Source organism: Stegastes partitus, unplaced genomic scaffold, assembly GCF_000690725.1.
Source record: "Stegastes partitus isolate 25-593 unplaced genomic scaffold, Stegastes_partitus-1.0.2 Scaffold2300, whole genome shotgun sequence".
NCBI lineage: Eukaryota > Metazoa > Chordata > Actinopteri > Pomacentridae > Stegastes > Stegastes partitus.
The window spans coordinates 24,482-44,675 of NW_007580031.1; the positions used below are offsets into that span (position 1 = coordinate 24,482).

General features: G+C 42.6%; 3 protein-coding genes across 3 annotated transcripts; 1 reads left to right on the forward strand and 2 right to left on the reverse strand.

Annotated features, from left to right (window-relative positions):
* The first annotated feature begins 2,107 nt into the window (after positions 1-2,107).
* rab33ba (RAB33B, member RAS oncogene family a) lies at positions 2,108-5,335 on the forward strand. Its single transcript, XM_008304716.1, has 2 exons — positions 2,108-2,588; positions 4,094-5,335. Exons 1-2 carry the CDS (start codon positions 2,361-2,363, stop codon positions 4,586-4,588), a joined length of 723 nt encoding a protein of 240 aa, XP_008302938.1. The 5' UTR covers positions 2,108-2,360; the 3' UTR covers positions 4,589-5,335.
* Positions 5,336-8,464: 3,129 nt separating this feature from the next.
* On the reverse strand, positions 8,465-13,977 carry LOC103374602 (uncharacterized). Its single transcript, XM_008304717.1, has 6 exons — positions 13,813-13,977; positions 13,560-13,619; positions 12,478-12,609; positions 10,596-10,742; positions 9,937-9,997; positions 8,465-8,897 (listed from the first exon to the last, which is right to left on the reverse strand). Exons 1-6 carry the CDS (start codon positions 13,975-13,977, stop codon positions 8,788-8,790), a joined length of 675 nt encoding a protein of 224 aa, XP_008302939.1. The 3' UTR covers positions 8,465-8,787.
* A 1,698-nt stretch (positions 13,978-15,675) lies between these two features.
* Positions 15,676-18,356, reverse strand: LOC103374603 (probable pancreatic secretory proteinase inhibitor). Its single transcript, XM_008304719.1, has 4 exons — positions 18,229-18,356; positions 17,975-18,006; positions 16,282-16,394; positions 15,676-15,893 (listed from the first exon to the last, which is right to left on the reverse strand). The coding sequence occupies exons 1-4, from the start codon at positions 18,278-18,280 to the stop codon at positions 15,848-15,850; spliced, it is 243 nt and encodes an 80-aa protein (XP_008302941.1). The 5' UTR covers positions 18,281-18,356; the 3' UTR covers positions 15,676-15,847.
* Between the last annotated feature and the right edge of the window lie 1,838 nt (positions 18,357-20,194).

Consider the following 20,194-nt stretch of genomic DNA (forward strand, 5'->3'; position numbering starts at 1 on the left):
AGTTAGCGAAAGTCACGAGGTCACATTTCCTAGTTTTCATAAGCTTTCTGTATATGCTGAAGCTGCCAGACTGAAGCCCAGTAAAGAGACCATTGCAGTGATCTAATTTACTGGAAATGAAAACATGGGTGAGCTTTTCAAGGTCCTGCTTTGACATTATGCCTCTGATTCTGGCTAATTTTTCTAAATGGTAGAACGCTGGTGAGGTCACTGATTTGATGCGATGACATTGCAATTTTTTTGCTTGACTCTGAGATATAAGAGAGATGACTAAGGATGGGAGCTGGCTGTTTGTCTTTCTTCATCCCAAACACAATCACATCAGTCTTATTTTTATGTAGTTGGAGAAAATGTTGAAGCTTTTAATCCTTGATTTGCTCAACACAGTTACACAGAGATTCAACGGGTCCACAATAGCCTGATCATTATTTGTATTTGTGTGTCATCTGCATAATTATGATTGCCTACTTTACTATTTTGTATGAATCGGCTCAACAGGATCATATGCAGCTCAAACAGTAGAGGTTCCAGAATGGAACCCTGTGGAACCCCATCTGTCATCAAAACAAAGAGCTTCCTGTCATTAATATGTGATTTGTACGGTTCCAGAGAGTTCTACCCAGTCTTCTAATCTTTGTTACAGAACCGTGTCTTCCACTGTGTCAAAAGCAGCACATAGTAGGTCCAACAGAACCAGAACAAAGACTTTTCCTGAGTCAGTGTTGAAGCTAATGTCATTAATTAATTTTATGAGTGTATTTGTAGTTGTGGGATCCCTTTACCTGAAACCTATCAAAGCAATTGTTCTATTAAAATGTGGATAAGTTGTTGGTGAAGAACTTTTTCAATTAATTTATCTAGAAACAGAAGGTTTGATATCAAGCTGATCAATACTGGTGGGTAAACTGAGACGGGAGAGTTTTTAAAATAGTAAATCTAAAGTGCTGGTTAACTTAATGTAAATTACTCAGTTTGAGTAATCGTTAAAGAAAAAGGAAAAATAAATAAATCTCATAGTTTGAATTCCAATTGAAATTGTATTTCAGTAAACTTGAAACTGAGTTAAATATTTTAACATTGAATTCAGTCACTCTGACATTCATGTTTGTATCCTCAGTGAAAACGTTTACTTCCTATGTTTTTGCTGCAACCTTTAAATTTACTGTGTAGTCTTAAAATATTTTGGGTATTGTGCAAAACCAGATTAGTTTTTAGCCTTGAAGAATATTAAATTGAGGTTTTCTGACTTCAAAGATCAGGAAAAACTGGAACTAGAGCATGTTTGTCACTTAAATAAGTTGTCTGAATCGTTGTGTATTCATTTTCTGCCAGTTGACCAATCATCTAACAGTTTCAGCTCTGTTTATGTCTAGATTTCCTGAGTTTTGGAAAAGTTCGACAGTTTGTATCAGGAGAAGAGAAGAAAGGCAACAGACTGCATTTTTTACAAACTGCAGCAACACTGAAGTCTGCCAAGAGACAGGTCATGTAGGAGAAAAAATAATGATGTTAGTTTGATATTTTCCCACTAAGTGGCAGCAGTGGACGGTGATGGAGGCCAGTATGTAAAATCTACTTTAGTTAAAAGTAATTAGAAATGCTGCACAAAGGCTCCAAAACACTCCAGTATGAGTGGCAGATTTACTGGAAAAAAATACATTTGCTCAATTTTGAATTAAGTTTTGTTGTGTTGCAGATGAATGTTGGGGAAATCCAGCTTTATTTTATAGCTTTTTCCTTTTTTGGTTCTTTTCTTTTTAACTTATCTCATAACAGAACACGGGTTATTTTGAAGCAGCTACAGGTAAATCCACCAAACATCCTCTGAATATTGCAGCTAATAATCTCAGCTCAGGTCTTCACTTTGCTTCGCTGAGCGCTCTGAGATGAAATATGTTGTGAGCTGCGCTATATAAATAAAATTTAATTTAATTGCTGGAAATTATAAATATCTTCAAAACCTTCTTTTCATTAGGTTGCAACTTTTCACAACGATATTATGGAACTTGGAGGCTGTTTTTGTAAATGTTGTGGGAACGTTAGTCGTGCAGGACATTACATAATTTCCAGCGGGACCCTGAACGTCACATACAGCTGAAATCTCGCGAGAAGAGACTTCGTCAGGCACCTCCGTACGTGGCTTCGCAGCTGAGTGTTGACGCGATGTACTGGTTTGACAGATGAAGCTACTGGGTGCGCTGGGAGCATTTTAAGGCGGTTTAAATATTACATATTCTTTACATACTGGATGTGTTTGGTGTCGGAGGCTCCCTCGGCCCTTCCTCCTCCTCCTCCAGCAGCAGCAGCAGCAGCCCGGTGACCGACGGCTACAAAGCCTCCTCCGGCCCCGGCGGTTCGACATGGCGGAGAGCGGGTCATCGGTTGAATTCTCCGGCTCCCTGACGAGCTCGACCCTTCCGCCGCCGAGGACCCGCATCTTCAAGATCATCGTGATCGGGGACTCGGGCGTCGGGAAGACCTGCCTCACCTACCGCTTCTGCGCCGGCAAGTTCCCCGAGAAGACCGAGGCCACGATCGGGGTGGACTTCAGGGAGAGGCTGGTGGAGATCGACGGCGAGAAAATCAAGGTGAGCGCCGCGGTACCGGTCCAAAAGAACCGGACGAGCACAGCATCGGTAGGACGGGTGATCTGGAGAACTCCGGTGGAGAACACGGGATTATAAAATATACATGTAGGGAAGCAAAGGCAGCAGGTTCAAAGGATGCACATAAAACATCAAGACAAGCTGTAAAAGCAACATAAAGCAAAATCAACACAAATAAAAAAGGTAAAGTGGAAGAAAAAATAATTATTTAAGTAAAGGATCCTGCTTATATCTCACTGCATTTCTTATTTTAGGTCATTTTGCTTTTTCTGAGCAATTTCTGGTTCAAGAATTACATACATACAATTACATTCTGGGATTAATAAAGTTATATTTGATCTGATTTAATTTACTTAGAGGCAAACAGAAAAGTCTGAGAACTGAGCAGCAGATATTTGGTGTGTAAAAACCGTGAGTGAAGCTGATTGCTGACTTTTAATCCTTCTTAACTGGCTCCTAAAAACAACAACTTCACTTGTGTCTTAACTGAGGAAAATTCTGACTCATCCAACAATCGATTTGTATTAACGCAACTGCTGACTGCTTGTTATGTAAAGTTGTGTGTCGTCTGCATAGTTACGGTGTTGATTTCCACAATCTGAGCATGTAAACATTGAACAGAAAGGGAACCCAGAACGGAGCCCTGAGGAACTCCACAGGTTGTGTTTGTCAGGGCAGATGAACACAACAAAACTAACATAAATACAAGTTTCATGTTGACTGACAGAAGTAGGTCTGATGTTAAGTGAAATTGAATTTTGTTTAGATTTTCTATTTGATTTATTTCAGAGATGCCACAGTACTGTAAAGGCTAAACGAAAAATAAATCACACAAAATAAAACAACAACAGACCAAGAGACAAGACCCCAACAAAGAATATGTGCAAAATATTTGTTGGTATTCATTATAGACTTTTATACTATGTTAAATAAATTTTCTGATAAGTTGATGTATTTTGGGTCCCAATGCTTGACAAATGTCCCTCTTTTTATATTTAAAAAAAAAAAATCTTCAAAAATAACAAAAACAGTGCCTGTCACCTAAACCAAATGGTCTGGGGTCCAAAAGACCCCCAAAGTCCTGAATAGGGTTAAAATAGTGTTTAAAAACGAGTAGGATGAAGTTTAACTTATTAAATCCAACCAGCTACACGTCTCGTACCTGTTTCTTATTTGTTTCAAGATTTATGTTTACAACCTGATTACACAGAGTAGAATTTGGACCTGGTTCCAATCTGGCCGGTCCAGGCTCCAGGGGTCAGTCCTGGTTTAAGCGAAGTTAGTTTTCCTTCCCCTCTGCTGGCTGCACATTAATCTTAAAACTTGCAGCAGAGATCTAAATGTTTACCAGGAAAGTTAACCTTTAGTCAGACTTCAGTTGTGGAATTTTGTTTAAAACTTCCACATATTTTAAAGGACTTTGGGATGAAGCTTCCTCACTTATTTTAGATTTAATTTCTGATCCACGTCCTCGCTGTCCTCCACAGATCCAGCTGTGGGACACTGCAGGCCAGGAGCGTTTCAGGAAGTCCATGGTGCAGCACTACTACCGCAACGTGCACGCCGTCGTCTTCGTGTATGACGTCACCAACGCCGCCAGCTTCCGCAGCCTCCCCGCCTGGATCGAGGAGTGCAAGCAGCACGCTCTGGGCACCGAGGTCCCCCGGATCCTGGTGGGAAACAAATGCGACCTCCAAGACTCGGTCCAAGTGGGCACGGACGTGGCGCAGCAGTTCGCGGACGCCCACTCCATGCCGTTGTTTGAGACGTCCGCAAAGAACCCAAACAGCCAGGGAGACGGGAACTCCGGAAACAGTGACCACGTTGAGGCCATTTTTATGACGGTCGCCCACAAGCTGAAGTCCCAGAAGCCCCTGGTGCTCAGCCAGCCGCCGGGGGCTTCAGGCGCCACCGTCAACCTGAGCAGGGGCAGGGATGACGGGGCAGACGGGGGCCGGAGCTGGGGCTGCAGCAGCTGCTGAGGGGGGAGAATAGTGAGACAAGTTCAGTCTGAAGGATAATGAGGCAGAAGAAAGAAAGGGCGGATCGAGCAAAAATGGCTTCACAATCAGAAAAACACAGATTTGAATGTCTCAGCGGAGGGGATACATTTTTTCACTGCTTGTGCTTAACTTTATAAATGACTTTATATGATTTGGGGTCGTATTTACGATGTGATTCTTGTTTTTTGGATCCACCGATCCTGAAAAAGTGGCCAAAAATCGTCCTTTAAGGAAATAGTTTAAGCCAAGGCCGAGCTGTAGGGTGTGGACAAAATACCAGAGCACTTTATAAAAACCATCCAACCATTTCATCTGTGTCAAGACAGAGAACAAGTCTCACTTTGGTGTTGTGATTTGTGCTTTTTGTTGAAAGCTGAACGTGATATTTTGTCCACTCCCTTCTTGTCTGATTTGTTTGGGTTTATTGTGACTCTGCAGGTGGATGTCGGTTCTCGTTCAGCTGCCTCAGTAAAGGCACACTGTGGAGCTTTCTTCCTATTGATCACCGTATTTACACTCAGTCTTTGTTTACACGCCTCGTTTCCACAGAGTTCTGCTTCATGTCTGTAGAAATAGTGCAAGAAAATGCATTTTAGTGACGATGGATACACATGAAGGAGGCTAATCAGATGCAGAAATCAATTTTTACCGTTAGTTTGATGGAATCTGTGCATGAAGCGTTACTGCCACTAAAACAGGACCAATAATAAAAGAGGAGAGACAGAAGTAAGGAGGTTTTCCTGCATCATGAGGAGCCACTTCAGTGAAATATTTACTTCAGGACATACAAACCACTACAGTGTGTGTGTTCTCTCTGTATTACACAGCTGGCATGTGTTAAACGAGCTAAACGGGTTAATTTTTTAACGATACATTTACACGATTTGGCCGTCCACATAGTCAAACAACTGAAGAGCCTGTGAGCTAATTCATTTTTCCAACGTAATCTACTGCAAAAGTTAAAAATTTTCAACGTTCTCAAAGTAAACTCTGAACCAGAAAAAAAACACAGGAGGAGTTTTGCGACACATCTGTGTGGAAACAAAACATTAATGTATTTTCTTCTCCAGAGAACATCTGCAAAGTCTAACAGCTGCTTTGTTTACATCCACAGCAGCCGTCCCTGCCTCTGCTAACACGATGCTACATTTCTTAGCAACAGTGAAGCTCACGCTAGCAAAGATCGGAGATGCACATAAAAGACAGATCTGCTCCTTAAAGCCCCGGCTGCTGGTCTAGCATCACTCCACAGGGTGCCTTTAACTGTGGCTGCTTGTTTGCATGTCGAAGGGAAATCATTTCATTTTAAGGTTGTGTTTGTGACATATCAGCCTCACTGAATCCTGACAGTTGATCGGCAATTTAAAGAAGAAAAAAAAAGGGATTGAGGTTAAAATCTTCCATGTAGAAAAGCCCCGCGGTGACCACATCCTCATGTTTCACACTCTGAAGGCTGAGACCGGTGGGCTCTGTCTGGGCTCGTCCAGCTCCAGGTTGCTTCAGGCCTCTGGGCCTTTAAACTGCCTTTTCCTCCTGCTCTCTATGAGCTGTGTCATTACACTGAGGTATTTACACGGCCTGAGAGTTTAAAGCAGGGCCCACCTTAAAGCCTGTTTGTCAGTTACAAACCAGTCGCCCAACAGTGAGCCCTGATCGAGGCAGATACTGCTTCAGATTTTTAGAGCTTATTGGGGAGGAAAGCTGCAACACATAGTTTAGGTTTGAGTGTGGGCGCTTGACTTGATTTAAGCCAACTGGATGACAAATCCAGACCAGCTCACTCCCCTTTAAACCTAGCCGTAACTACCAGTCATAGTGTTTCTGCAGCGAACACGTGAAGCTGGACACAGTGGAGCATTTAGACGTTAAAGATATTTTGTTCAGGATTTGCCAAAGAACAAAAGCAGCTGAACATTCACTAGAAACAGGACTCCTGCTGAACAATAAGGTTAAGAGTCTGTCGAATACAGTGTTGTTTTTAACTTGCAGCCAGCAGCCAGCTGTGTTTTCCCTCCCCGATAACTTTATTCAGCAAAATGGTGAAACGTGGGGCTGAGCGATGTGGCAGAGATGTCTGCAACAATTCTACAGTTTCATTCAGCTTTTACCCAAAGCGACGCACATCTGAGAGCAGATCCAACACAAGCAAGGATCTGGTCAGGAGGAAACAACCTGGAGAAGTGCCATATTGAGTTGAGCTTAGGTTCAATCGTGTAAACTATTTAAAAAATGCGATTGAAGCTACGACTAACATCGTTTTCATCCTGGTCCAACCACATAGTGAAAGTTAAATAAAACTGGATCGTGCTGATTCATTTTTCAGCCCTGGTGGTGAGAAAATGTGAGAGGATGGAACATTTACAGGCTTTGTTGGAGATGCTTGGTGGCGTATCAGCAGAGAACTCAGCAGGTCAGACTGTAAACAGAGCTGGTTCCAGATCACACGGTTCGGCCAAACGTGCCAAAATCGCTCAGACTGTTTATAAAAGATGGATGTGGCGACTGTAGCGTCACTCACCGGTTTGTGGACGACCATTTTCTTGTTTTTAAACAGAAGCAAGTGGCGGATACAGCAGCCAATCACGAGTTAGCCCCGCCCTCTGGCTTCTTCATCTATTCCACTGTAAATGGGAGTATGATTTATAAATCGAACATTATGTTGAATTCCAAAAGCCTTAAAGCTTGTGATCGAGGCAGTAAATTCATCAGAAAAATGTTTATTGAGGTAATTAAAGGGGAAAATAGGATCATTTTCTGTATCCAATCTGGTTTATTTTTGCAAACAGACCAGTCGCCCCCTGCTGGCTAGTTGAAAGAATGCAGGTTTACGGTACTTTACTTTTCAGACCTGCGAGTGACGTCTGTCTTTTATATACAGCCTTTGCAAACTCACTGCATAGCTCAGCCCTGCAGATGGGTAATGGATCGTCCATGTTTGTGTTTCTGCCCCCAAAATCTCTAATCACAGCTTCAGACAAAGACGCCCACTTCTGAATGGCAGAACCTTTTGTTTAGCTCAGTGTTTGAGGAGCCTGTTCTCGCAGTCAACAAGGAGAGAAAGCGTACCAGGATTCAAAGGGAAACTAAAGACAGAAAAGCAATTAGAGTTTTAGTGTTTGCTCGCTGTTCCTAGTTGTGCGTAGGAAAGGCTGCTAAACAGAAGTCCAGCACTGTGTAGGTTAGTCGAACACATACCTCTCGTAGGGAGTACGGCTTCGTAGTGCACCTCAGGCGTCTCAACATGTACATGGATGCGTCGTATACTCGTTACTGTATGTAAGCTTGTGATGAAATATTCAGCATGTGTTGCACCTTTGTACAATAAACGCTGACTTTGTTTTTTCCTCCATTCGGCCGACGTACACGTTAGTTTGCAGCTCGGTGTTTGTCGGCTGCGACCACAGCTGGTCCTGTGGCTCTTGTGCTCACCACCTCCAGGTCAAGCTTTCGTCTTCTCAGAGGACTCAGTGGACTGTGGATCAAACCAAACGGCCTTCTCTCAGGACTCTGTTCAGAGGCTATGCACTGCACACGGACGGGAAAAGCAGGAGCAGGCAGCGGGTGTTTTATTCTGGATTTGGTTGCTGCTTCCTTCTGTTCTCCAAGTGTCCTTTTGTTTTTTTCATCTATCTGCCTTCACGCTACTGTAATTTCTTTTTGCCTTACTTTGGTTCACAACTAAGTGACTGTATCTGTCATTGCACACGGCCACAAAGGAAAATGTCAAACGTTACTGACCGGCAGTGACCAATGGGTGAAACTACTGGGGACGGGTGACGAGGGAGGCGCTTGCAACGGTTTTGTCATGTGTAACCTTGCAATAAACTACCCTGAACATTTCAGAAAAACACAGTTCAGTCCATCTTTATTTATTAAATACACATAAAATGTCTTTGGATTCACACGACAAATTAAGCATTTCAGTCTCGCCGCGTTGCGTTCAGGTTTGGCAAAGGTTTACAGGGAGTCTGGCCACGGAAACGTTTGGTCAAAGAGTCCAAAGAGCTTCTTCTGATCACGAGTTTAAATGAGTCACATCTCTAACAGGTCTATAAACGTCCTGACTTCCCGAGGTTCCTCCCGTCTGCCCGTGTACATAAATAAGAAACGTAAAAGGTGCATCACGTCCGTCCTCTGGGCTGAAGGGCCGCAGCGTTCAGTCTCTGCATCGCGGACGGTCAGGTCAGGCGGCTGTATGGAGGCATTTTGGGCGAACCCTCCTCTCCCTCGGTGGCGCTTCTGTCGGTGGACTGAGCCGGAGAGTTGAAGAGTCTGTCATCGCCTCCTGCTGGAAACAAAGAAGAACAACATCACGAGACTGCTGAAGATGTTTTTGTCAGGTGCTGATGTCGACTATCAGAAGATACCAGATGTTTGGAAGTGATGTACTATTTAATGTGCATAAGAACAGCAGGTGATGGCAGGAAACCTTCAGGCTTCTTCATCAATAAGGATCGCTGTAATAAACAGCAGAAACAGGAGTGAAGACCAACCGTTCTCCTCCGTTTACAGTCAGATCGACTGATTAATCAGTTTTCTCTCCTGCAGCGACGTCTGCTGTTCTTCTGTTTTCTTCATCTTTCTCTGTTCTGTCACTTTTATTGCCCACTAAGGTAAATACCTTCAACAGGGACGGACTGATTATTGGTATTTTTCCAATGATCTGTGTTTTATTTGGCCAGTTATTGATAAATTAAATCCTCTACTTCAGGTCTGATGCACTGAACAAGAAATACAAGCCGTTGCCGCAAACAGGAAAATTAGCTCCTCTCACAGTGGCTAACAGCTACGCTAACGGCTAGAAGCTAAGTTAGAGCCACAGATCATCCTGAAACAGAGTCTGGACATCAATAATTGATATTTCGTTAAGATCTGGACCTTAGTGGACAATAAAAGTGATGAAACCATGAAAGATCAAATAAAACAGAAGCACAGCAGATGGATACAAACTGATGGACTTCACATGAACAGAGGAGATCATTTAATCACTCCTGTTTCTGCTTTACATAACCAGCTATAGTCGCTCCTATTAATAAATACTTATGAATCACATGCTGGTGAAACACTTAATGTACAACGGTTCCAGACATCCATTATCGGCCTCTTTTGAGAGAAAAAACAAACACATGGGTCGATCCCTAATCTCATTTTTGTGAACATGAACTGCAACATTCAGCTGAATTCAACAAACTTCGAGTCCAGGTTATTTAACTGTGTATTGGTGCTTTTCTATTATGGGATGGACTTGTCTTCCACCAGGTACTGAAGTGCTCCAGACCAGAACTGTGGAACAAAGTCTTGGTTAAACATTTAACATGAGATCCTACCTTGCCAGGTGCAGACTGTCATCTCCGTGTCGCCGGGATCAAACTGAGGAACCAGCGTTTCCTGCAGCACACACATAACATCATATATAATATCACATCTATATTATAAATATCACATATTCTGTAGAGAGAAAGTGAAATCAGAGCTTGTCAGTAAAGTAAAAAAATGCATTTGTATAAATGCTAACAACTAAAATCGAGCCTTTCCTGACAGTAGGTCCAAGACTCAGTTAATAAGTTTACACAAGTATGGTAGTTTAAAAAAAATAAATAAATCTGTGCTATTAATTTTATATTTTTAGCAGCTTTTGACGAACACCATTTCCCACATGTCACATCCTCCACTGCTTTGCTTTGACACTCTCCAAATATTTTCCATTTCTTTTTTAAACCATGGGGGTAAAAAACCTAATTTTCAAATGCGTGTTCTGTTATTAATGGTTCCGTTTCTTCTCCTGATACTTCAGGTTTCTTTCAGGATTGGCTTCGATAAGTTTAGGGAGGGATCTTTTCATGACAACACTGATTCAAATTTTCATTTTCCTTTGTGTTGTTTCAATTCAGGAAAACAAAAAGGTTTTCCCAAAGCTTGTGGATCGAGACAGAAGGAATCATCATATATCGTTTGGAGTAACTGATAGTGACGGTATCCCCCCTACCAGTCCGGTCCTGGTATCGTAGCAGGCACAGCAGGGCAGACTGCGGCAGCCCACGAAGGCAATGAAAGAAGACAGCAGCAGGCTGACGGCGCAGCTCAGCAGGATGGTGGCGTTCGCTCCCTTCACCATCCGATGGAGGACAAACGTCTGCGCAGGGAGAGAGAGGTGACAGCAGCACAAATTATGAGTAATTAATAGAACTCTTTAGCTAAGACGGATGATATTTACAAGCCTGTTGCAGAACATAAGAGGTCTGATGAGAATGTGCAGTAAAAATCTCTCTACACTAGCTGCTAAACACAAATTTACATAAAAATTCCAACCTCTTCATGAAAACACTGCTGAGCATTAACTGCATGTCACTCCCCTGCTTTCTCCTCCCATCGTTTCAAATTCTCTCCAAAAGGGCAAATATGTCAAAAAATAATAATAATAATAAATATATAAGAGCAGAGTTAAACCCTCTGCTGAGGACCCTGATAGACAAAAGCAAACCTGCACATAGTAACAGTTGGTATGAACAACATGAACCGCCCTCGATCAGTAAAAAGAAAAATGAAAACAAGTATCTTCCATTTATTTATGGTATTTACTTTTAACTGTCTCATCCATAACGCTCAGGATTCTGGGTAACTTCCAGAGCTAAATCTTGGGTATCTTTTTGTAGATTTGGACAGAACCTCACAGACTTTAAATCGGCTGAAGCACCAGCTGGTTCCCTGATTATTTATGAGCGATGCAGATTCTCTGCTGTGAGAAAACGTTTCACCTGCAAACCTGTTGAGCTGTACGTCGCTAAAACCACCGAATGAAGCCGCGCAGCTACAACATCGCACACCGTACGCGTTGTGTTGCCACGGTAACATACATGCATTCAGCTCGTGATGCAGAAATCACATAAATGTGTTCGATTACAAGACAAGTGTCAGATCTAAATGCGACTTGTTCAAGGTCATGTTTAAATACATGAAGTTTAAGGTTGAACAGCTCTACTGGGCAGGCGTCAGTTACACATAATCAGCTGCATTGTTTGGCAAAATACGAGGTGTGTCAGAGAAGCTCCAGGACTGGTGTCAGAAGATATATTTCAAACCCAAACTACAAACTACCAGTTTTCTCCTTCAGACGATCAACCAGCACTTCTACAAAGAGATCCTGTTTGCTTCGTTCAGTGAGCGAGAAAACATGAGAGTTGTGGCAGGATGTCCTGAGCATCCCACAGCTCCTGGCTGAGGAGAACATCTCCGTGCTGGAGCAACCTCCCCACCCACCACACCTGGCTCTGTGGGATCTTTTCCTCTTCCCCAAGCTCAAGGAAGTCATCAAGGAGACCCGTTTAGACGACATCAAGATGGCTGTGACGACGAAGCTGAGAGGATCATGGAAGAATCTTTCCAGGAGTGCATGGCGGCATAAAGAGAAGGCTGGGGAGGTGTGTTTAGACTCCAGGGGGATCAGATGGAAGGGGAAAACTGGTAGTTTGTAGTTTGAAATCTATCTTTTGTGACACCAGTCCTGGAACTTTCCTGGCCCACCTCGTAAATATATTCAGACATGATCAGCAGTTTTCTACCAGCATTCCTGTCCTGCATCTTTTGCAGTAGCAGCACTTTTGTTCTCCATTAGAACAACCTGTTTACTGAATTAGGCGCCACACAATAGGTCACATGTTTCTGAAGAAGAAATCCTGGTCAACAACCACCTTTCCTCTGACCGGGGCTTTAGGTTTGTCCCACAAAGAATCCTGGATGTTTGAGAGGTTACGTCCTTTTTGTATGTACACTTTGTGGTTACGTCTAAATGGAACGCAGCCAGCAGGTATTATTCATTTACACCTTTGTTTGACGAGAAATTATTTGTAAAAAAGATGTTTGGAGGTTACCACTTCAGGACTGTTGTGACGGTGGAAGACCTCTTGGTCCTCCTCCCCGTAGGTGAGAGTCAGACAGGCGTAGCTCGATGTGAAGACTGCAGTGACGAAGGAAAGTCCTGCAGCCACGACCATCGCACTCACCTGAGGACAGACGCACAAGTTCAGGCGAGAAAACAACAACGTGTGTGGAAAGCGAGTGTTTTTCTTACTCGCCAACGACAGGCGCAGCTGCAAAAAAAATTAGGTCATCGTGAAAAAGTTAAAATATGTTTCGACAGAAAGTGAAAATGTGATAAATTCTACATTTATTACATGAAAAGTGAAATACTTTAAGAAATCCAGTATCTCAATACTTCAAGTTTGACTAAATGCAAACAGGACAAATATCTGTATAAAGAATATAATATTTTATGATTTAACATGCTGGAAGACACATCATGAGTAAAACAAGCGGTCTCAGGAACACAGATTTAGATTTACACACATAACAAACCTCAAGAATAAACTCTGATAACTTACAAGGTGGGGACTTCTGTGTAGTTACTCGCCTTCAAAATCAGAATTACTGCAATATTACAACCGTGTAACTCAGAATAGTTCAACAGGTGAGCTGCTAGAGCTACTTTTCAGGGGTTTAAACTGGAGATTTTCAAAATAAATGCCCAAATGTCCCCACAAAAAAGCACTGGAGATGGGAAAAAAAGAAAATAGTGACACCAGCTGACTATTCTTGGTCAAATAATGACACATAGTCCTGAGTGTTTCCTGTTCCTGTCTGCCAACATCAACAAAAACTGAAAAGCAGAAGCTTCATAAAAGTGGGACTTGTGACCAAGCAGGTGTTCCTGATAACCTGGTGGCTGGTTGTCGGCTCTAAAACTGCTAATTTATCAGAAAAAAAAATGTAAAGACCTGATTTCACAAAAAATATAAGACCCTAACATTTTTCCATTTTTTAAACTTGGCTGCAACTGTGGATTTTCAAAATAAATGTCCAAAAGTCCCCACAACAAAGGACTGGAGACTGGAAAAAAGAGAAAATAAAATGATGCCACCAGTTGACTATTCTCGGTTAAACTAAGGACACATACCAGGACCGAGTGTTTCCTTTGGGAGGCAAACAGCGCCAGAACACCTGGACAGGCCATGACCTGAAAGACAGAACCGGAAGTACAAAGGCCAACATTAACGGGACGTTAATAATAAATGATCACAGCAGTCTAAGTTCATATAAATCTACTGTCGGCATACTTTTAATTACAGCAGGACTACCTGTAGACTTAATTAACAAACTTTTAAGCCCTCTCCTAATGACTAGACCAAGTGTCCGTGATGGAGGCTCACCAGCCCTCCCCACACCGGCGTCCTGGTGCTGCTCAGCGGCGTATCTTTGCGGAAAACGGCGTCCATGAACCCGCAGATGACACAAAGACCCGCACAGGCCACCTGGAGAATGCCGAAGATGAGGACGCTCCTCTGGTTGAAGATGAAGTACCGGTGTCGGTCCATTTTCAGGCACTTTCCCGCCGGTGGAGTTGAGCGAGCTGGTGGGCGAAACTTAAAGGCAGCTTCAGGCTCCGATGCTGGATTTCTGTGTCACTAACATGAGCCTGTTAAAAGTAGAATATTCCAGTTTGTTGTTGTTGTTTTTTTTTTTTAACTCCGGAAAGTCTCATTGACTGTGTTTCTGTCCAGTGTCGTGTTTGTTCCGGGTTGCTGGCTGGTTTCGGTGTCGAGCAGGTGGACGGTTTATCATTAACCTGCCCAGCAGCAGCAGCAGGTGCCACCGGACACCTGGGCCGCTTCACCCGCAGTTTGGACTCTCAGGCTGCTGAAGCTCCGCCCCCTTCTCAGGTTACAATCAGCTGAGATTCGAAAAATCCTCTCTGTCCAACAACTACACTGACTTTAGAGTCAGAGTTGAACGACTCTAATATTTCTACATTTTAAAGGGTTATTTTTAATGTAATTTTAAGGCACAGTGTCATTCTGTAGTACAGTCGTCCTCAAATGTATTCATGACTTCCATTAAAGAAAAGGCAAAACTGACAATAGTCACTCAAATAGCTAGAAACTGAAAAAAGTAATAGTAATAATTTTTTTTTAAATTCTAAATTGTAATTTAGGGAAATAAGACATTGCTTTAGAATTGTGGTTGAAAAGAATAATCAAAAAATAAAAACTGTCCCAGACAAATTAGAGCACTTTGCTGATGAGCAGTGGACCAGAATACCTGTCGCCAGGTGCAGAAGTCTGACTGAGAGTTACAGAAAACACCTGATGGCAGTGATTGGCTCAGAGGGTTGTTCAACTAAATATTAGTTTACAGCTCCTATCATGCTTGTTTTTTCTTCTTTTTTTAAATATTTCTGTTGAACCACAATTTAAAAGCAATGTCATGATTTTTCCTAAATTATTTATTTATTATTACTTTTGTCACCTTAGAGGTCTTGGTCTGTTTTGGCCGTTTTTGCATACTGTTAGTTTTGTCTTTGTATACCACATAAAAACATGTTTACCACGAAGAATCACCGATTAACCTCAACATGTTTTTGGACCTTGTGGGAGGAAGCCGGATAACCCAGAGAGAACCCACGCTGCACGGGGAGAACATGGAGACTCCACGCAGAAGGATTGCCCCCACTGGGACGCAAACCGATGACCTTCTAGCTGCGAGGCAAGAGTGCTAACCACCGACCCACCTTGCAGCCCTGTATAAAATCAATTAAATACAAATATATATAACTATATACGAAGCAGATGTAGCTTTCTTTCTGTTTTTATCTGTGCCACTCCTGAAAATAATTTCTCTTCTGTTCTAATTCCAACTGTTAATGTGTCGGTTCTGTTTAGATTGGAGAAACGTTGAAAGTGAAACAGGACTTTTACAGAAGCATGACTGAAGTGTGCATTCAGACACGGAGCTGACGGATTATCACAACATAGTTCAGGTCTGAAAGTGGGTTTAAAAGCAGCAGACAAACTCTCAACAGTTGTCAGGGAGCAGTGATGGGATCCTCACATTCATCCCTGTTCCCCAACCAGCAGGATCTGTTTCCCTGAACCCAACCACCCAAAAGCATTACAATACTGTGTTAATAATAACTGACACTAAACCCCAGAGGAAATAAAATCTTTATTTGTGAAAGACTGGAATGAAAAAATGTTTTGCAGACATATGAAAATATAAGACTCACCCTTGTACAATAGATGTGTCTAAACTATGAGCACATACAGCTACAGTCATGTTTATTCATGTGTTAGCCACACGCTAACAGCTAATTAGCTACAATCAAACTGTAGTCCAAGATGCAAGGGATGACATCATTGGTTGAGAAGAACAAGGACGATGTCATCGGTTAGTGAGGCGATGTCATTATCAGCAGGGGCCGTCCCTCACTATCAAAATGTCCACACTTTTTTCCCTGAAGAGAAAAGTCAGTAATTAATATTCAGTTGAACAGGGTTTTATATCCGCTCATAATCACTCTTCTGCTTCTACCTGTGCACAGGTGTGTGGAACAATTTCACATATTATCTTTTAACATGTATTAGTTCTCATTAAGAACAACAAGTATTCAGTATGAAGACGCATATTTTTGCAAAACAAACCCAAAATTGTGACATCACAGTAACTTGCCAAAGCATCTGGAGCCACAATTTAAGGTGTCCAGTACAAAACAAACCTATGTGTCTGACTACCAAGAGTTTAATAGCAGTTAGGATTATTCCAGTTTTATCTTTTCAGTTTTTACCAAATGCAGCTAACAGAGTGAGCTGTTATCTGACGTTAGTCCATCGCTGCGTACTCACAGTCTGTCCACGCACAGGGAGCATTCGTTTGGGTAGGTGATGCCGTTAGTGCCGCAGACGGGAGAGTAACTCAGAGGACAGGCCTGAGTCACAGTCATCCCCACACAGGAGGGCTGCAGCAGAAACACAAAACACAATTCAACAAACACACACGAGAGCGCACAAGCCAGACACAAGATGCCATCCTAAGCCAGACTCCAGAGGATCAGTAACTCGTGGGTCAGGGCTGGAGATACTGGGACCAAGGTCAAAGGTCCACTGTTAGTCGGGTTAGAACTTAGTATTCAGACCTCAGGGAGACAGGATCCAGAATTATGCGGTCGGGGTTCGTGGTTTAATGTTTAATGTTAGTCAGTAGTGTTAAATCTGCTGGTTTCACTTCCTCCTCATATGCAGTTGTGACCAGAAGTTTACATGCTTGTGAAGATCATGTATATCATATCAGTCTGGAGTTTCTTAATGACTCTTAATTCTCTATGATGAAATCTTTGAAATGCATCTTGGTCATTACAAAAAAAAAACAATCATGCATTTTGATTCTGTCATAGATTTCACACAGGTCTTCTGGAAAAATGACAAACTCTGCTGGTCAAAAATATACATGCAGCATGTTTGATTATCAGTTTTAGTGATGTAGAAAGTTGTGTTATTCAAAATGTCTTAGTGGTATGATTGTGACTGACTACAGCTCCTCTGAGCCGATTTAAATAACGCCTATTTGATGCACTCACTTGACTCATCCACGTACACTAACCGGGGCAAAGTCTGAGGAGCACAGCAAAGATCTGAAGAAGAAAGTCATTGACTTGAACAAGTCAGAAAGTCACTTGGAACCATGTCAAAGCAGCTTCAGCTTCCAAAGTCATCTGTGCCAACAACTGTTTTTTAAGTATAAAGTTCATGGTCCAGATGTGTTGCTGCCACGATCTGGAAGAAAACACAAACTACCAGCTGCTGCTGAGAGACGATTGGTCAAGATGGTCAAGAGTCAACCAGGAATCAGCAGAAAGCAGCTCTGGATGGATCAGAAGCTGCTGGAACACAGCTGTCAGTGTCCACAGGGTCTGACATCAACATGAGCTGAAAGGCTGATGAAGAAGGAAGTTCTTCCTCTAGAAGCAGAACCTTAAAGCTCCACTGAAGTCTGCTGCTGGTCACATGGACAAAGAAAAGGCCTTCTGGAGGAAAGTTCTGTGGTCAGACATTAAGCTATTTGGCCACAATGACCAGAAACATTTTTGCATGAGAGAAGGTGAGGCCTTTAACCTAAGAACACCAAACCTACCACCAAGCATGGAGGTGGCAGCATCATGCTCTGGGGCTGTTTTGGTGCCAGTGGAACTGGTGCAGGTGGTTGTTCCAACAAAGCAACGACACCAAACACGCATCAAAAATGGCAAAGAAATGGCCTAATCAGGCAGGAATTAAGGTTGTAGACTGGTCTCCCTAAAGTTCTGACTTAAACCCATAAGAACCTGTGTACTGATGAAGAAAAAATCATCGTTTCCACAGCAAACAGTTTCTACGTCAGATTTCCAGACAGGACAACTTTAAAGAAATGTCAAGAGAAATTCAAAAGTAATATCGTGGTTGAACAGATTAACTTTTAAAATCCAGCTGAGTTAGTTTACCACCCTGAAGTGTTTTCAAGTAATAGACAAAAAGCTGTAATGACAGTAGGTTTGTCTCTTACCCTCCTGTAGAGCCTGGACTTGTCCTCAGCATCTGAAACACACACAGACTCACATTAGTTCCCACATTGATGTAGTTTTATCTGGACAGTTACAGCAGCTTGTCATAAATGATCATCCAGATGGGATACGTTCTAAGTTATCCTTCAAAATAGCTATTTAATAAATGATGCTGCACCGTTACAACTGGAGTAATGTCTTAGCAGTTGTTTCTACACCTGTCACTGTTGGCACACCTGAACTGGGCCACTCTTACCTGCACAAATGAAAACGGTTACACAGATGAGCAGAAGACTTTTAGCGAACATCGTGGTTGAAATCTCAGAAGGTCGGATGAAAAATGCTGAAACTGTGAGAGAAGAGGTTGAATCTGTGCTGATGTGTCCCTGTCCAGGTCCTCTGTGGTTCTGACTCTGCCCTTGGAGGCTGTTGTCATATAGACGACGAGCGCAACAATGTGACCTTCTGTTGTTGTCATGGCTGCTTCTGGCTTTTGTTCAGGCTTTAATCTCGGGATTAACATTCTGTCTGTGGCAAAATAGTGCTGACGGAGTGAAAACGGTCGGGATGAGTGACACAGAGTGACTCCGGAGCAAACACGAGGGCACAAAAACAAGTCAGAATAAACAGAACTGTCACGAGTCTGCGCAGCAACATAGTTACACAAACCAACAGAATTAACAGAGAGCATCTGAAAAACACGAGTATCTGTGCACAAACAACACATATCAGACCAAAACAGAACATCAGGTACAAAGAATAACGTGAACCAGAACCACTCTGATGGGAAACTCCTGCCACTGTGTTAGAATTAGCGTTAAGTTACATTTAAATTGAACCTGAAAGCAACTGGACTTCTCGTTTAGGTTCCTAAGGACGTTTCACCACATCAGGACCACATTAGGAGAATATCAGGACCGCTGCATTAAAACATCAGGACTACATCAGGACCTTTGCAGGAGAACATCAGGACCACATTAGGAGAATATCAGGACCACATTAGGACCTCTGCAGAAGAACATCAGGACCTGCCCCAGGAGAACATCACTACCATGTCAGGACCACATCAGAACCACTGCAGTAAAACATCCAGACCACATCATAACCTTTACAGGAGAACATCAGGACCACACCAGGACTACTGCAGGAGAACATCAGAGCCACTGCAGGACTACATCAGGACCACATCTGGACCTTTGCAGGAGAACATCAAGACCACATTAGGAGAACATCAGGACCACTGCAGGAGAACATCAGAGCCACTGCGGGAGAACATCAGGAACAGATTCAATATTCAGACCATATTTAATGTTTTGAGTGTCTTCCTGGTGTTTCTACAGCTTCTTCTTCTTCTCCTCTAGTTGGGAGTTCATGTTGTTGACTTTATCTTAGGGAAAAATCACTGCTTACTGCTGCAGTCACACCTTCTACCTGCAGGTGTCACTGTTTGACTTAAAGTCACATCAAATTGATGATGCTTCCTTTGATTGGAGACTCCTCCCAGTCAACTCAGGGTTACCAGAGTTAGCTGAGTTTAACTCTCTTCATCTTCAAGACTAATCCTGGACAAACTCTGAAGACTGTCCGAACCTACATGTGTGCACAGGATGTCTATGTATACTGACCAGCAGGTAAAGGCTGCAGTGTCATGGTCCAAACTGAGAGGACAACAGACAACGTGGCACAGGCAGAGATGTGGTTTTTAAAAACTCTGTGGTTTTTGGTTTCAAAAAGGAAAGCACCACAACAGGAGCTCTGGCTACATAACAAGTCTGTTGAAAGAGTTAAAACATGAAGTGCGAGAAAGTCATTTACATTATGCAGTGTCTCAAAAGAGGTGACTGAGGAGCACATAAAGGAACATAACAAATGTCTTTACAACAGATAAAGGACATACATAGCAACTATAAAATCTGTGACTGAGAATGGGTGTAGGAGGCTAGAGCGTAAAGGACAGTGGAGACCTATGTTCCAAAGACTCCAGATGTGGTGCAGGCCAAAGAACTTATACTATTGAAACTGAAATGGGTGAAAGCATGTTTTAGCTGAGAATGAGCAACCTTGTTCTACTGGTCTTCCACTGGTTCTACTGGTCTTAGCTGCCCAGTTACAAGTCCTAAATTCCTTCTGAGTATTTGTTAGGAAAGCACTGGGAACGTCAAAGAAAGTGAGGAAAAGCAAGGAGCAAACTGCGTAAACTCCATGAACAGAGACAGTGGACG

Coding starts and splice junctions, on each gene's coding strand:
- rab33ba (XM_008304716.1), top strand. CDS start 2,361: ATGGCGGAGAGCGGGTCATCGGTTGAATTCTCCGGCTCCCTGACGAGC. Junction 2,589..4,093: donor TCGACGGCGAGAAAATCAAG/GTGAGCGCCGCG, acceptor TGTCCTCCACAG/ATCCAGCTGTGGGACACTGC.
- LOC103374602 (XM_008304717.1), bottom strand. CDS start 13,977: ATGGACCGACACCGGTACTTCATCTTCAACCAGAGGAGCGTCCTCATC. Junction 13,620..13,812: donor CGCCGGTGTGGGGAGGGCTG/GTGAGCCTCCAT, acceptor TCTGTCTTTCAG/GTCATGGCCTGTCCAGGTGT. Junction 12,610..13,559: donor AAAGGAAACACTCGGTCCTG/GTATGTGTCCTT, acceptor GTCTGTCCTCAG/GTGAGTGCGATGGTCGTGGC.
- LOC103374603 (XM_008304719.1), bottom strand. CDS start 18,280: ATGTTCGCTAAAAGTCTTCTGCTCATCTGTGTAACCGTTTTCATTTGT. Junction 18,007..18,228: donor AACCGTTTTCATTTGTGCAG/GTAAGAGTGGCC, acceptor TGTGTGTTTCAG/ATGCTGAGGACAAGTCCAGG. Junction 15,894..16,281: donor TCCCTGTGCGTGGACAGACT/GTGAGTACGCAG, acceptor TTTTCTCTTCAG/GGAAAAAAGTGTGGACATTT.